Source organism: Garra rufa, chromosome 8 (genome assembly GCF_049309525.1).
Source record: "Garra rufa chromosome 8, GarRuf1.0, whole genome shotgun sequence".
Lineage (NCBI taxonomy): Eukaryota > Metazoa > Chordata > Actinopteri > Cypriniformes > Cyprinidae > Garra > Garra rufa.
This window is the reverse complement of record NC_133368.1, coordinates 1,834,995-1,851,428: the sequence shown is the minus strand read 5'-3', so window position 1 is coordinate 1,851,428 and position 16,434 is coordinate 1,834,995. Positions and strand designations below refer to the sequence as shown.

The window sequence follows — 16,434 nt, the reverse complement described above, 5'->3', positions numbered from 1 at the left end:
TTATTCACAGTAAGAAACTAAAGCAGAGCTGATTTCCTGAGATAGTGAATGCACCTCCAGGTCCAGCAGGCAGATGGATTCAGGGGCGTTGGTGTCTAGTTTGGAGGTCTCGAACGTGAGAAGAGGGAAGAGCAGCTTGAGCCAGTCCTGCAGACTTGCGCTTTGACCCATGACCGCCCACTGCAGACCGAGCCACACCAGCTGCTGCAGATCACCTGCATGCAGCAGCACTGCTCCTGTAACACACACACACACACACACACACACACACACACACACACACACACACACACACACACACACACACACTATCAGCATCTACAGCAGACCCAACACACCCAAACACTCCCGGCTGACACTCACCGCTGTCCCACTTGGCCAGATCCATGGGTTTGGGTGGGTGTACGCTGAGGATGTGGATGTCATCGTTGCAGATGAAGGAGGGCTGCTTCTGTGTCTGTACACCAAAGAGCTCATAAAACAAAGGACCTAGGCTGCTCTGGTTGCCGAACGCCTTCACCACGTCCTTCAGCAGCTGCTCCACGTCCCGGCTCAGATTCAGCAGCATGTGACCTGCCTGACTCTGACGATCACAGGCCAGCAGCTCCAGAGGCTCATGGGACACCTGCTCACCTTTGAAGCTCTTGGCTCTGGGTCTTGGAGCCTGAGGGGAAAACAGATGAGACACTGTAATGTGGAGGATCACATGAGCCCAAGCACATGAGAAAGAGGAAATGGCATACCTGATAGGATATGAGATAACAGAGAGTGGCCAAATCCACTATGGTCCTCCACTGACCCCTGTGCTGAGCCCTCTTCAGCAGCAGCGTCCCAGCATACAGGTAAAGGTGCGCCCTCATCTCCGTGAACACATCCGCCAGCTCGTCTGCCATGTTTGTGGCCGTGTTTTTCAGAGCCTGCATCGCACAGTCAAAACTGCACCACAGTAAAGACGACAACCATGAGTGACGCCACCATTAACATTTCATTCAATCAGCGCGGGAAATTAAAAAACTCAATTTCATAAAAATAACATGGTTCGTACACATTTTAGCTAATTTTCATTTCCATGACTTTTTCATGACTTCTGAAACAATATTCATGAATTAATATTCCATTATTTTACAACAAGGATGATAATCCGTCCAAATTTATAACTGCATATGTTAACTAAAATAACGACTACCAATGTACAATTTTTTTCTATTTGTTTTTAAAATACGATGTATAAAATACGATAAGATGTGAAATCACTGATCACTGAATACTGTCACTTGTTAAAAAATATACAAACACTGAATAAACTAAATTAAAAACAGATTATAGTTACAAAAGTGATTCAGTCAAGAGTAGCGAGTAATTTTCGGTCTAATTTTCTGAACCGAGAAGTGCCTGAGTGTGGTGTATCCGATATTCCCAGAAAGATCATGGCAGCCTTAAAGAAGTGTAATATCCTCTACAATGGCTAGGGAAGGTTTTGTGCAAACGTCGCGAGTTTGGCTTTGTGGGGAAACTGATGGCTGTGGCTTTGCTTACCCAGCTCAGCTCCGCTTTTTTCATAATGGGCAGATTCGCCACTTCAACAGTGGTACAGGAAGATGTACAGGAACAAATGTACTTACTTATTGTTGCTGTAGTTGACAATTTACTAGCTGACATGATTCTAGGAAGAGACTTGCCAGTGCTATATGAACTCTTGCAACCCACTATCAAGGACTCTGAACATTCTGTTGCCACTGCCACTGTTAATGTATCATGTCCAGCTCTTACTAGAGCTCAAGCCAGGGTAGGTCTGCAGCCTCTGCCAGACTTTGACAGTAGTCTGTTGCAGGCCGGGACTAAGGGCCCTAAAAAATTATGACGCCAACAGCGGCTTGAGAAGTACCTGGGTACCCCAGCTTCAGATGCCTCGGTGGAGGGGCTGGTAGTTAATTGCTGGAAGGTTCCAGGGAACATAGCACAGCTTTAAATGGAAGATGAAACTTTAAAAACCTTGTTTTTCAAATCTGAGTGTGAAAAGACATCAAATCTGTGCAATGAAGAACATGTAGTGAATAATGGTGTGTTTTATATTGGAACTAATGATGTTATGCATTTAATTGTTCCATCTTGTTGTTGTCCTCTTGTTCTGCACCTTGCACACACTGTTCCATGGACTGGCCACCTGGGCCAACAAAAAACATGCACGCATTAGCTCATGATTTTACTGGCCCACACTCTACAGATGACATTGCAACACATGTGCCATCTGCTAAAAGACAAGTGCTGTGTCCCAGCGGGGCAGGGACCCCTGCATCCTCTCCTTGTTATCTCTGCACCTATTAGGCGGATCGGCATGGACATTGTGGGGCCATTGGAAAAGAGCAGTGCTGGACATCGCTACATCCTGGTAGGCAGTGACCACGCCACAAGATATCCTGAAGCTCTCCCACTCTATTCTATCACAACACCCAAGATCACCCATGCCCTGGTTCAACTCCTCTCCAAAGTTGGCATACCTGAGGAGATATTCACAGACCAGGGAACGAACGTCATGTCACAGCTAATGGGGCAGCTGAGCATCACAGGTCTGGTGGAGAGATTTAATCAAACTCTCAAGAACATGCTGCAGAAGTTTGATGCAGACACAGGACGAGACTGGGACAAGTGGCTACCATTTGTTTTCTTCGTTTACGGAGAGGTACCCCAAGCTTCAACAGGATTCTCACCATTCAAGCTCCCCTATGGATGGCAGGTACAAGGACCTCTGGACCTGCTGAAGAGACGGAGGAGGAGGAAACTGCATCCAAGATGGAGGAGAAAGGCATCGTGCGGTATGTGCTAGAGATGCAAGATCGTTTGGAGCAGTACAGAGAACAAGCCAAAGAGAACCTACAAGAAAAACAACAAGCACAGAAAAGATGGTATGATCAGCAGGCCAGGCTACAACAGTTTCAACCTGGGCAGAAGGTACTACTCCTGTTGCCAACATCAACAAGCAAGCTACTGGCTAAATGGCAAGTACATCGTGGTCTGCAAGATGGAGCCAATAACATATGAAGTGCATCATCCGGACAAGGGCAAAACCAGGCAGACCTACCATGTGAACCTGTAAAAGGAGTGGAAGGTTCCACCCGGTAACGGACCGAAAACATCACTTCTGGTCAGGAAGGTGGAGGCACCTCCTAAACCAGTTTCCTGCTTTGTTCTGTCAGAGGCCTGGGCAGACTGAGCTGACCCAACACATCAGCCACCTTTCCAATCCATCACCATCATGTCAACGTACCTACCGGGTGCCTGAGAGGCTAGTGGAACCGTTGAAGGAGGAAATCAAGTTGATGAAGGAGCTAGGAGTGATAGAGCCCTCAACGAGCGAGTGGAGCAGCCCAATGGTGATCGTAATGAAGAAAGACGGACCCTACATGTCTGCATCAACTTCTGCAAGCTTAATGCTTAATCTAAGTTCGATGCATACCCCATGCCAAGAGTGGACGATCTGCTGAAGAAGATTGGAAGAGCCCAGTACATCAACACGTTAGACCTGTGTAAGGGGTACTGGCAAATATCCCTCAACCCAGAATCCAGAACATACACCACATTCCGAACACCTCTAGCACTATTCCAGTTCATGGTCCTTCCTTTTGGCCTCCATGGGGCACCAGCCACATTTCAGAGCCTGATGATCTGCGGCGTACCTAGATGATGTGGTAATCCACAGCAACTCTTGGGCAGAGCACCTTAAAGGAGATCTCTGGTGTGATATTGACCTAAAGTGTATTGAATCATGATACCGAGTGTGAACGTACCTTGCATATTTCATCTCGGTTTGTGTCCAGCTGTCCGAAATCTGGGGTCAGTTAGCCGATGCTCACAACAGCTTGTCAATGAAAGTCAATCGGGCATCGAAGGAGCCATGTAAATAAATCACTGTTTTACACCATTTACGAGGCACAAAGTAGCTCCACACTTCATCGGTAGACTTCCTAGGGCCCTGACATTTAAAACGAGACATTGAGAACTCAGAAAAAGCACCGGTAGTTTATTTACAAGAAGATTTATACAGACATCTTCCACCAGGAACAGAGCAGTCGCCGCCATCTTAAATGTAGTCACGATAAATCGAGTGTGGAGCACCAATGAATTTATCAGGTTATCAACGTATCAGGTTGTAGTTTCCTTCGTGCTCGACACTCGACTTATCGTGACTACATTTAAGATGGCGGCGAGTGCTCTGTTCCTGGTGGAAGATGTCAGTATAAATCTTCTTGTAAATAAACTACCGGTGCTTTTTCTGAGTTCTCAATGTCTCGTTTTAAATGTCAGGGCCATAGGAAGTCTACTGATGAAGTGTGGAGCTACTTTGTGCCTCGTAAATGGCGTAAAACAGTGATTTATTTACATGGCTCCTTCGATGCCCGATTGACTTTCATTGACAAGCTGTTGTGAGCATCGGCTAACTGACCCCAGATTTCGGACAGCTGGACACAAACCGAGATGAAATATGCAAGGTACGTTCACACTCGGTATCATGATTCAATACACTTTAGGTCAATATCACACCGGAGTTCTCCTTTAAACATCTCCAACAAACCCTACAGAGGATAAAATAAGCAGGACTGATTTTAAATGTGTCAAAATATGAGTGGGAAAGGCAAGAGGCAAACTATTACCTGGGCAATAGACAGCTGAGACCACAAATGGACAAGGGGTAGGCAATTCGAAGAAGCCCACAACCAAAGACCAAGAAAGAGGTGAGGTCATTTCTAGGATTGGTGGGCTGGTACAGGAGATTCGTGCCAAACTTCGCCTCCATCGCGGCTCCTCTAACCAACTAACAGTCCAAGACGGTGACAAAACCTGGACTGATGACTGCGAGACAGTCCTACAGAGTCCAGACTTCTCACAAATGTTCCTGGTGCAAGTAGATGCATCTGCAGCAGGGATTGGGGCAGTCCTTTAACAGGGAAGTGCAGGAAAAAGAAGCCAGTTGTTTACCTCAGATGCAAACTACTGCCCAGGGAGATAAGATATTCTTTTTTTTTGCTGAAGATATTCAGCAGTCGAGAAGGAAGGTCTTGCCATCAATAGGTCCCTGGACAGTTTGCGTTTTTACCTCCTTGGTGGAGAGTTCGACCTAGAAACAGACCACCAGGCCATAACCTGGATCCAGTCCATGAAGGACCACAATGCCAGAGTCACAAGATGGTACCTTGCCCTGCATCCGTACCACTTCAAGATACAGCATCGACCTGGCAGACTCAATGTGGTAGCTGACTACCTGTCCAGCTTTCTGGCCAGTATGATCCTTGGAGAGGGGGAAGGTAATGTGATAAAGTCACATTAACTGCCACTGCTGGGGAAGCAGCACTGACACACACACATATGCATACACACCCACTACTTACCTCATTCTTACCTTACCTGTACTTACCTTAAGTACCTTACTTACCTGTATCGTTCCTCCCTGTCATTACCACAATCAGAGGCGCAGGTGCACACTTAATCCTGATAGCACATGGACATTCTCCCATTTCAGCTTTGTCCCATTAATTTAAGTGTGAAAATTATGTGTTAAAAGTAATGTGTTAATGGATGTGTTTATCCTTTCACTATGAATAGAACTTTCAATGATTTTTATTAATCTCTCTCTATAGCTCAGAAACAAAAGCGGCAGACTCTGACATTGCCGCCAACCTAAATAATATCTTACTAGCATTGTGTGCAGAATTAGATTGTTCTAGTTTACATGCCCCATTTCTAGTGGAGGAGGTTTGGGGGGCAATTGCTGAATGTCAAATGTCACAGCCCAGAGGGTTTTCCATTGCAATTTAAAAAAAATTCTGACTGAAATTCACCCAATTATTATACCTGCTTTTAACAACATTTGAACAAGCGAAATTCCCCCTTCTGGAGATAGTTTCAATTAGTTTGCTCTTTAAAAAAAAAAAAAGATAAAACCCCCTGAACTGTTCATCTTATAGGCCCATCAGTCTCCCCAATAGTTGGAAGTGATTCTTCCCAAAGTTATTAATTCTGATCAGTCTGGCTTCATGAAATCCAGGTGCAGTTCAGGTAATGTACACCATGCTCTTAACATTATACATGTTGAAGCCGAAAAGACTTTTAACCGCGTGGAATGGTCCTTTTTGTTTTCAATTTTGGAAAAAATTAGGTTAGGAAAAAATTGGGAACTGAACTGCAAAGTTCAGTTCCAACCCTGATCAAACACACCTGTTTGTAATTATCAAGTGCTCCTTCAGATCCTAATTAGTTGGTCCAGTTGTGTTTGCTCAGGGTTGGAGCTGAACTCTGCAGGAAGGTAGATCTCCAGGAACAGGGTTGGGCAGCCCTGTCCTAGAACATTAGAATCCTTTTGGTTTACTAATAATATGAACTCTCTCACTGATAATGTAATTGTTCATAATACATTATTGATGATCTGAAAAAACAAACATTTGAACATTCCTAAGATCATTTCTGTTTAATCTCCCCTGTCTTATTTTCCCAATTCAGATTAGGAGTATTGTTTTGTTGGAGTTTTAAGGGTTTGTCTGACTTTTCATGCCAGGATATTTCTAAATCTTTGAACAAATCAGAGCAGAGTTTAACATTTTCTCAGAGGATCTCTTCAAACACCTTTAAATCCAACATTTCATAGAGTCTCTATAAAGGCAGAACAAATTTTAAATTATCAGAACTGGGCATTTTTTTTTATTTCATTTAAATCTTTTAAAAGGATTTTTTTCAAACCACTACAGAAACGGGACTTGGGGTATCATTCAGTTCTTTAGATTGGATGGAGATTTCGAACAGTATTTTTCCAAAATGTTCTTCAATTTCTTTACATGACCAAAATTTCACATTTTTTCATTGAACTGACTTTACATCTGTTCGTCTCCACAATATGTTCTTGTAAAACCTCAGGAAATTACTCTGCGTGCTGTGCTAACATAAAACTGTTACTTAAAATCTGAATGAACCGGAAGTTGTTACCGCCTGTATTTCAGTGTACTGACATATTTCCAACTGAAACAGGATATTAAATAGAGGGCAGGGTTTTATTTTAGTGCTCCTCATCTCCATCTCTCACTAATAGCTAGAGGGTCATGGTTTGGCCAAGCCGATAACAGTGCAACACAAAAGCATTTCAGAGTTTAAATGCATTCCCAAATGCACATGACTGGAACCCAAACAAATGCAATAAAACATGCAATAAAAGACAGAACAATATAATGCAAGCACTAATCAATGGTTTTACAACAAACCCAACTTTATCCTATCGTGAGACTGCTTTTCACCTCAAGAAGTATCATGGTCATGTTTAATATCACAAGATCTCGTGGGCTCCTAAAAACCAGATGAAATGGCTCTGTATTTAAATTCGATGCGCTGCATTGTTCATTTTGCGTGAACATTGTTTTTAATCAAAAACAAAAATTATGTCACATATATTCATATATACTGCCATAAATATGACTATTTTCAAGGGTTTCCAGGATTTAAAATGTCAAATTCAACTACTTCAAGCACTTTTTGAGCATCTTGTACAAACTGAAAGACATTCAGCAGCTGAAGCTTCATCACATAATAATTTCCATGTAGACTGACTGTAAATGTGGTGTGCTGTGATAACGGTCAGTGATGTGTGTATGTGTGTGTTATGTGATGTACCTCCAGAGCGCAGCGGTGCTTTCTTCACAGCCCTTCAGGGCCAGTGTCAGTCTCACGCAGCTGCACTTCGCCAGCAGCAGCTCTTTGTGAAACTTGCGTAACACCAGTTTGTTTGACAACACGCTTAGCTGGCAGACGTACTCCTGAAATACAGCAGAGTGAAGCGCTACAGATTACGCAGTACAAGAATAAAGAATAGAGTCAGATCATCAGGAACATCACTTCCTAAGATCCTCTGATACATTTAATGAGAAACATACAGGAAAACATACAGAACACAAATCAAACTTCTCACTCCATGATCATTCACTGAAAAACAAGTCCTAACGTCAGAAACCCAAAACACAATGCTCAAATTTACTTTACACATGTCAAGGAAAGAGATTCAGTCTATTCATTAACAGTGAGGAACTCTCAATGAGGTTTACTCTCACATGTCAAGCAAACACATACAAGCTTTTCTATAGACCATTTCAATGGCTATTCTGTGATTTAAGAAAGTGCCGTTTTTGGTCCTTGGATGTTTCCATTTAGTGGGATGGCGATAATTGATTTAATCCCGCTGTATAAAAATGTCAAAAGTAAAATTAGATCCTTGTTGTTGGGTGCTCCCTCTGGCCCAGAACTAACATTTGGAAATCAAAGTGTGTAACGTTAATGTAGATTTCCGTGAAGCGCGCCTGGATTGTAGCGATGAAGCGAGAAAGATGGATAGCAAATAGCAACTCTAGGATATACAGCACACATTTTGATGCAGGTATGGAAAGTCATTTATTTGTATTTCTGTACACTAACTCTTCAATTATTGTGCAGAATAATTTGAGATCGCATTATAGTTTCATCATTGTTTACATATGTACCTAACGTAGTGTTTTGATTCGTGTGTTGTCATAAAAAAAGTTAAGTTTGTATTTCCGTTTTAAGTCTTATGTGGGCTATAATATAAAAAAATTGACAGTCATCCTGTCAGCTGACAAATGCAGTGAGTAACGTTAACACATTCTAGAAATGTACACAGTAAACTTGAACTCTGCATGGTGTAACAGTTAACTGCAGTAATTTACAAAAGATAACAGATAACTTTTTTTTATCACATAAGATTGGCTAATGTTAATTCCAACAAATACTGATGTATTAAACAATAATAGTATTGTTATTATATACTGTGCATTAAATGAAATAATTGTTTTTCTACTTTTGTCTTCAGGAAAGCCATCATCTGTAATGTTAGACGCAATATCAAAAGCAGCAGTCACTGGATGAAGTCAGTTTCAAAATTCTTGTTTAATTTTTCAACATATTAGAGTCAAATGTTTTTACAGAGGGGATTTTGGGATCTCATTTTGTCACTCCGTAATTCAGAAAATAATGTATTTTTGTTTTACCATTTTGGGGGGAATAAAATGTTGCATAAAATCAAGAAAATTATATATGAGCAAATCCCTGTGTAAAAACCTTCAGAAAACAGACTTGTCTGGTGTGTGTAAGAGCTACTGAAGTGGAGATTTATGGCTCAGTGTAGGAGAAAAAGCTCATTTTGAGAATACAGTCTTTAAAAATATGTATTGTGATTGAAATCTATTGACACAAATAGATAAAGTGCTATAAAAGAAACACTTAAGGCCGTGTTCGCACTTAGCGTCTTTTTTGACAAGAAAAAGTTGATAGGGGCGTTTTTTGTTACAAAAAAATCTGGAAGCGTTGCAGCAGAGGGCGTCTTTTTGTTGCTATAACAACAGCTGCAACAGTAGCCTATGTGTGGTGCAGAAATGTCGATAAAAAAGGAAGCTGGCTCTTTTTTTTTTTTTGACATTTTTGCCTTTTATTTGATACGACAGTATTTAGACAGGAAGCGAAGTGGGAGAGAGAGAGAGCGAGGGACGGGATCGGGAAAGGTCTGCGAGCCAGGACTCGAAAAAGGGACGCCAGAAGCGCAATGGCGCTACTGTACATGTCTATATGCGGATTAAGAAGCTATCGGTGCTGCATGCCAGTTTTTGAAGTTAACGGGGAGGCAAATCCGGTTCACAACAATGAAAGTCTATATAACGGCACCTTTCCCATTTTTTCTTGTTGTTATGGAAACGAACGGTCAGCTAATCGCTTGTCATTGGTCAGCTGTCAAAAAAGCGCTTGACGTAAGGCGTTTTCTTCAGAAAAGTTCAACTTTTTTCAACTTAAAAAGACGCTCTGAGCTGCAGAAAAAGACGCCGGTGGTGGCGTTTAAAAAAAAACGCTCAGGGCTTTTTTGAAAAGACGGTTTACTCCATAGGATTATAATGTAAAACAGACGCTGGCAGTTAAAAAAAAGACGCCAAGTGTGAACACGGCCTAACAGTGTCTTTTGGGTGTTTTCTTCTCATTTTTTACATAAAGTCTGAAAAACACCTTCTGAAACACCAAAAAGCCCAAAATCTCAAACAGGTGCATCAAAAAACAATGCTTTTGTTACAAATGAAATCACCAGGTGAAATGTACAGTTTTATAGGGTCAAAGATGAATAAAAACAACCAATGTAAGACACACGCAAAACAATAAAAATAAAAAAACACGAAAGGCAGATGTAACAATAGCTGGTGTAAGATGTACCTGAAGGGTGCTGACCAACAGCTCGTACCACTCCAAAGAGTCTCTCAGGATGCCAGATTTCTCCACGGCGAGGCAGTGTTTGACGGCATCCTCGAGCTGGCCGTCGGCTCTGTAGAGCTGCACCAGCTTGTGGTAGATGTGGGTGTCTGCAGGCCGCAGCTTGAGCTCTGAGTGTAGCCGCTTATACAGCTGGTTAGTGCCGCTCTGAAGCTTCTCCTGTGACAGAAAGGATGCATGAGACTCGGACACAGACACGGACGTCTGCTACACCTTAGCTCATGTGACATGTTCACTCACCCTCAGATTGAAGACGGCAGGATTTCCCGGCAAAAGCCTGGCCGCTTTATCTATCCAGAACTCAGCTCGACTGTCATGATCAGGTTTGCCACACAGCAGCTCAGCCACTTTCAGGACCAGATTGGGCTGAGCCGGATTTAGATCCAGTGAACGCTAAGAGTCAAACAAACATTTTTTGCAATATTGCAATATGTATTGTGTATTTACAACCATGCTATATGAGAACATGCCAGAGCAAATGAGGAGAGTCCAAACCTTGTAACATCCCACAGCTTTGTCCGTTTCGCCGTCATGTTCAAACAGCTGCCCGAGGAACTTGTGCGCATCAGGATCCTTCGGCTGGATGGTGAGATACTCAGAAACATGTCTGCCATTGAAGTGTGTGTGAGAGAAACACATTAGCTCATCCGAGAGGAGCCAGACATCAGACGAATCAGCAAGAGCACCTACCTTTTAGCCAGTTCATACTCCTCAGCCTCATAGTAGAGTTTAGCGAACAGAAATCCTTTGTCTGGCCTCTGGAAAAACACAGCAGATCACAGAATTACACAATACCACTGACAACCCTAAAGACCACAGTAACTACATCCTGCTAATTAGCTGAAACAAATGAACATTCTAGTTCAGGGGTCACCACACTTGGTCCTGGAGGGCTGGTGTCCTACAGAGTTTAGCTTCAACCCTAATCAAACACACCTGAACCAGCTAATCAAGGTCTTAATATGTATACTTAAAACTTCCAGGCAGGTGTGTTGAGGCAAGTTGGAGCTAAACTCCACAGGACACCGGCCCTCCAGAACAGAGTGTGGTGACCCCTGCTCTAGTTCATCAAGCAGACACATCTGTTTGGTTTGGTGTGATGTACTGCTGTCCATACTGATGTGTGTTTTTCTGTGATGTTGATGCTGGTGGTCACTTGTGAAGGATTACAAATTTAAGAATCTGTTAAAGATTTGTTGATCCTACATTGTATTTAGCATTTATGGTAAATAAGAGGATATCAGACAAATTACTCTCTCAAGCAAAGTTCGTAGCCAGAGGTTCCTGCCAGCTCCTGTTCTCTTGCTGTCATGATCTGGGCTGTGGGGCTTCCCTCAGCCACCTGAGGTCGCTGTTTTCCCTTCCCTGCACTACACTTCCCTATTATTCACTCCTGTTTTGTCATTTGCACTGATTACACTCACATCTGTTCACAATTATCATTTGGACTATAAGAACTCTTACTGCTCACTCTGGATTCAGGTCTGCATTGTCTTTTGTCTGGTTTGTATCTGTGTCTCTGGATCCCTGGCCTTTTGATCTTGTTTCATGCTTTGTTCATTTTGTGTTTCAGTTTATGTTTAGTTTTGTGCCGTGTTGGCCTTTTGCTTTGTTTGTTTATTTGTTTAATTAATAAATATCCTTTCCCTGCACCTGGACCCAGATCTCCTCCTTCTCATTCGTGACAGAATGCAGACCTCTCAAATGGGTCCAGCGGGGAAGAATTTTTTTTTTGAGGCGGCGGTCGGGGCGGCGACCATTCCCTCTGCTCCCAAGACGGAGGGGATGTCCTTTGAGGCGGCGTCGGCAGCGCGCTTTGAGTATATCTACGCCTGCCTGGCGATGGATGCCCGTGTCGCTGAGACTATGCGAAGGCGCCCCTTCTTTGCGGTGGGGGTGGAGACGGAGTTTCGTGCGGAGGCGGTTCCTGACGCAGAGGCGGACGTGGAGGTGACCGTTCTCTCTGTTCCTGACGCGGCCGTGACCACTCTTGCTGTTCGTGATGCGGCGGTGACCGCTCTTGCTGTTCGTGATGCGGCGGTGACCGCCCTTGCTGTTCCTGGTGCGGCGGTGACCGCTCTCGCTGTTCCTGGTGCGGCGGTGACCGCTCTCGCTGTTCCTGGTGCGGCGGTGACCGCTCTCGCTGTTCCGGACGAGGCGGTGACCGCTCTCGCTGTTCCTGGTGCGGCGGTGACCGCTCTCTCTGTTCCTGGTGCGGCGGTGACCGCTCTCTCTGTTCCTGGTGCGGCGGTGACCGCTCTCGCTGTTCCTGGTGCGCCGGTGACCGCTCTCGCTGTTCCGGACGCGGCGGTGACCGCTCTCGCTGTTCCTGGTGCGGCGGTGACCGCTCTCTCTGTTCCTGGTGCGGCGGTGACCGCTCTCGCTGTTCCTGGTGCGCCGGTGACCGCTCTCGCTGTTCCGGACGCGGCGGTGACCGCTCTCTCTGTTCCGGACGCGGCGGTGACCGCTCTCTCTGTTCCGGACGCGGCGGTGACCGCTCTCTCTGTTCCTGATGCGGTGGTGACCGCTCTATCTGTTCCCGAGGCGGCGGTGACCGCTCTCGCTGTTCCGGACGCGGCGGTGACCGCTCTCTCTGTTCCTGATGCGGTGGTGACCGCTCTCGCTGTTCCGGACGCGGCGGTGACCGCTCTCTCTGTTCCTGATGCGGTGGTGACCGCTCTCTCTGTTCCGGACGCGGCGGTGACCGCTCTCTCTGTTCCTGACGCGGCGGTGACCGCTCTCTCTGTTCCGGACGCGGCGGTGACCGCTCTCGCTGTTCCGGACGAGGCGGTGACCGCTCTCGCTGTTCCTGGTGCGGCGGTGACCGCTCTCTCTGTTCCTGGTGCGGCGGTGACCGCTCTCGCTGTTCCGGACGAGGCGGTGACCGCTCTCGCTGTTCCTGGTGCGGCGGTGACCGCTCTCTCTGTTCCTGGTGCGGCGGTGACCGCTCTCTCTGTTCCTGGTGCGGCGGTGACCGCTCTCGCTGTTCCTGGTGCGCCGGTGACCGCTCTCGCTGTTCCGGACGCGGCGGTGACCGCTCTCGCTGTTCCTGGTGCGGCGGTGACCGCTCTCTCTGTTCCTGGTGCGGCGGTGACCGCTCTCGCTGTTCCTGGTGCGCCGGTGACCGCTCTCGCTGTTCCGGACGCGGCGGTGACCGCTCTCTCTGTTCCGGACGCGGCGGTGACCGCTCTCTCTGTTCCGGACGCGGCGGTGACCGCTCTCTCTGTTCCTGATGCGGTGGTGACCGCTCTATCTGTTCCCGAGGCGGCGGTGACCGCTCTCGCTGTTCCGGACGCGGCGGTGACCGCTCTCTCTGTTCCTGATGCGGTGGTGACCGCTCTCGCTGTTCCGGACGCGGCGGTGACCGCTCTCTCTGTTCCTGATGCGGTGGTGACCGCTCTCTCTGTTCCGGACGCGGCGGTGACCGCTCTCTCTGTTCCTGACGCGGCGGTGACCGCTCTCTCTGTTCCGGACGCGGCGGTGACTGCTCTCTCTGTTCCGGACGCGGCGGTGACCGCTCTCTCTGTTCCTGACGTGGCGGTGACCGTTCTCTCTGTACCTGACGCGCCGGTGACCGCGCTCTCTGTTCCTGACGCGCCGGTGACCGCGCTCTCTGTTCCTGACGCGCCGGTGACCGCGCTCTCTGTTCCTGACGCGCCGGTGACCGCGCTCTCTGTTCCGGACGCGCCGGTGACCGTGCTCTCTGTTCCTGTTCCCCTGGCTGCAGGGCCAACTCGCATTCCTCTGGCTGCGGGGCCCGCGGACGTTCCACTGGCGGCGAGGTCAGCTCACGTTCCTCTGGCGGCAGTGTCTACTCACGTTCCTCCGCTGCACGGGCCTGGCCCGCCATCCCTCCCCCTGATGCACCTTCCACCGTTCCTCCTCCCTCCAGATTTTTTTTTGTTTTGGGAACGTCTGGAAGCCGTTCCCTTGAGAGGGGGTACTGTCATGATCTGGGCTGTGGGGCTTCCCTCAGCCACCTGAGGTCGCTGTTTTCCCTTCCCTGCACTACACTTCCCTATTATTCACTCCTGTTTTGTCATTTGCACTGATTACACTCACATCTGTTCACAATTATCATTTGGACTATAAGAACTCTTACTGCTCACTCTGGATTCAGGTCTGCATTGTCTTTTGTCTGGTTTGTATCTGTGTCTCTGGATCCCTGGCCTTTTGATCTTGTTTCATGCTTTGTTCATTTTGTGTTTCAGTTTATGTTTAGTTTTGTGCCGTGTTGGCCTTTTGCTTTGTTTGTTTATTTGTTTAATTAATAAATATCCTTTCCCTGCACCTGGACCCAGATCTCCTCCTTCTCATTCGTGACACTTGCAGTTCCTGAACAGGTTTCCCAAGTTAAGTGTGAATTCTAAGCTCAAAGTACAGCTATTCCTTTGTCTCTATGATAATGTGAAGGTATGGGCAATACTGTCAGACTGACTGAATTAGCACCTATGCCTTTGAATGACACTGTTATGATAATGAGATCAGGGCTGAGACTCGGCCTGATTCCTGTACTGGAATCCCCCCCCCCCCCTTGGAAATGTATATAATGTATCTGCCTTAGTCAGACGACTTTTTATGATGACTGCAGCGAGGCACAGCTAGGATCTCAATAAAGAGAAACTTCTGCTTCAAGATATCCGAAACGTCTCCTGGTCTCGAAGAAAAAGTTCACAACACTTGTGAAAAAGGATTAATGCGAATAATGGGAGATGGAAATGCATTTAAAATGAAAATGGCTTAGGCTATTCTCAAATGTTTTATGTAAACCCAGCTACAGTTTGACATGTTCTTTAGGAGTGGGGCTTATTTCTAATCATACACGGCAGCTGAAACAGGTGAGAAGGACACATGACCGGTTAATCATTCATATTCAGAGGTCTGTCTGGTTTAGGTGTGTCAGAACATGCCGGAGAGAATCACCAAACCACTGCGTTACTGCAACATTCACATCTACAACACACACTAACAGAAACACTCTTTGACTCTACACACAACACACACAAAATAAAGCTGTCAATCCAAACTGTCATTTTCCATTTATCTAGACAGCGGTGCATGATGGGAACTGATCCTCACCCACAAAACAATGTTCAGGGTGACTGTGTGAGTCATTAACATTTCAAGTTGTGCAATTAACATACTTGTGCAGAACAAAAATAGCACCTGACAATCTGGCTGCATAACTTTAGACTTCATCAGCTTCATAACTGATGGCCTCAAATGCTGAGATGCGCTCATTCATTAATGTTCACAGTGCACGAGATCAGGCTAAACTCTCTGAAAGCGAGTCTTGAGCAGTGGACTCTTCCTCATATTACTGACACATGTAGTGTGGAGTAACGTTCAATAATAACTGCTATCAGTCTCAAGCTCGATTGCAGAGAGAACTGAAGTTCCAGACAGACAGTGTAAGTTTGTACAGTCATGCTCTTCTTACCGCTTTCTGTGAAGGAGAGGCGCCTTGAAATGTAGCAATATAGCGCTCCACGTCCGCTTTAGTTCCCCTCATGGCTGCTGTGACTAAGTCTTTATTTGTTTTAAAATTTGATCATTCAAAGCGAATCAGCGCCTCCGAGCACTCTGTTCACGATCGAGCGAGAATGAGGTCTCTGCAGAGCAGAAGTGGGCGTTTCTGACTTTGTGGGTGTTTTCAAACTGATTTTCTACATTATGCAATGAAAACGATCTCCTTACCTGACCCCACCGTCACTATGACGTCAGCCAGGTAACAGTCGAAAACGCACCTGTTTGGCCACTTTCACAGAGATTGTCCTTTTTCTTTTCTTTTATTTATTAAGTACAAAATATGAATAACCAAAAATGATGACAATAATCAACAACACAAAAAAGAATCTGGTATGGAATGCTCAACACAACTGAACCATATTCCACATTTTAGGAAACTTAACATGAAAATGAAAAAAATAATATAAAGCAATTACAGCAAGTCATGTGGGCTAATACAAACAAATTATACAGGGCTAATGGCTTTTGAATTTTCATTTTACCAAGATCATTTCTAAATACAATAAACAAAGGAGGAGAAAAAAACATTTAACAAAAACGTTTACATTTATGTATAAAGTATATAATAATATTAATCAAATCGTACAAAACAAAGCACTTTGGTTATTC

At 45.5% G+C, this 16,434-nt stretch overlaps 1 protein-coding gene across 1 annotated transcript; it reads right to left on the bottom strand.

The window, feature by feature from the left end:
• LOC141340821 (RANBP2-like and GRIP domain-containing protein 8) lies at positions 1-15,875 on the bottom strand. The gene is made up of 9 exons (XM_073845909.1): positions 15,737-15,875; positions 10,987-11,054; positions 10,792-10,903; positions 10,537-10,689; positions 10,240-10,455; positions 7,651-7,793; positions 744-936; positions 364-664; positions 1-236 (listed from the first exon to the last, which is right to left on the bottom strand). Exons 1-9 carry the CDS (start codon positions 15,806-15,808, stop codon positions 1-3), a joined length of 1,494 nt encoding a protein of 497 aa, XP_073702010.1. The 5' UTR covers positions 15,809-15,875.
• Between the last annotated feature and the right edge of the window lie 559 nt (positions 15,876-16,434).

Coding starts and splice junctions, on each gene's coding strand:
- LOC141340821 (XM_073845909.1), bottom strand. CDS start 15,808: ATGAGGGGAACTAAAGCGGACGTGGAGCGCTATATTGCTACATTTCAA. Junction 10,456..10,536: donor CTGCCGTCTTCAATCTGAGG/GTGAGTGAACAT, acceptor TTTCTGTCACAG/GAGAAGCTTCAGAGCGGCAC. Junction 665..743: donor GTTATCTCATATCCTATCAG/GTATGCCATTTC, acceptor TTTTCCCCTCAG/GCTCCAAGACCCAGAGCCAA.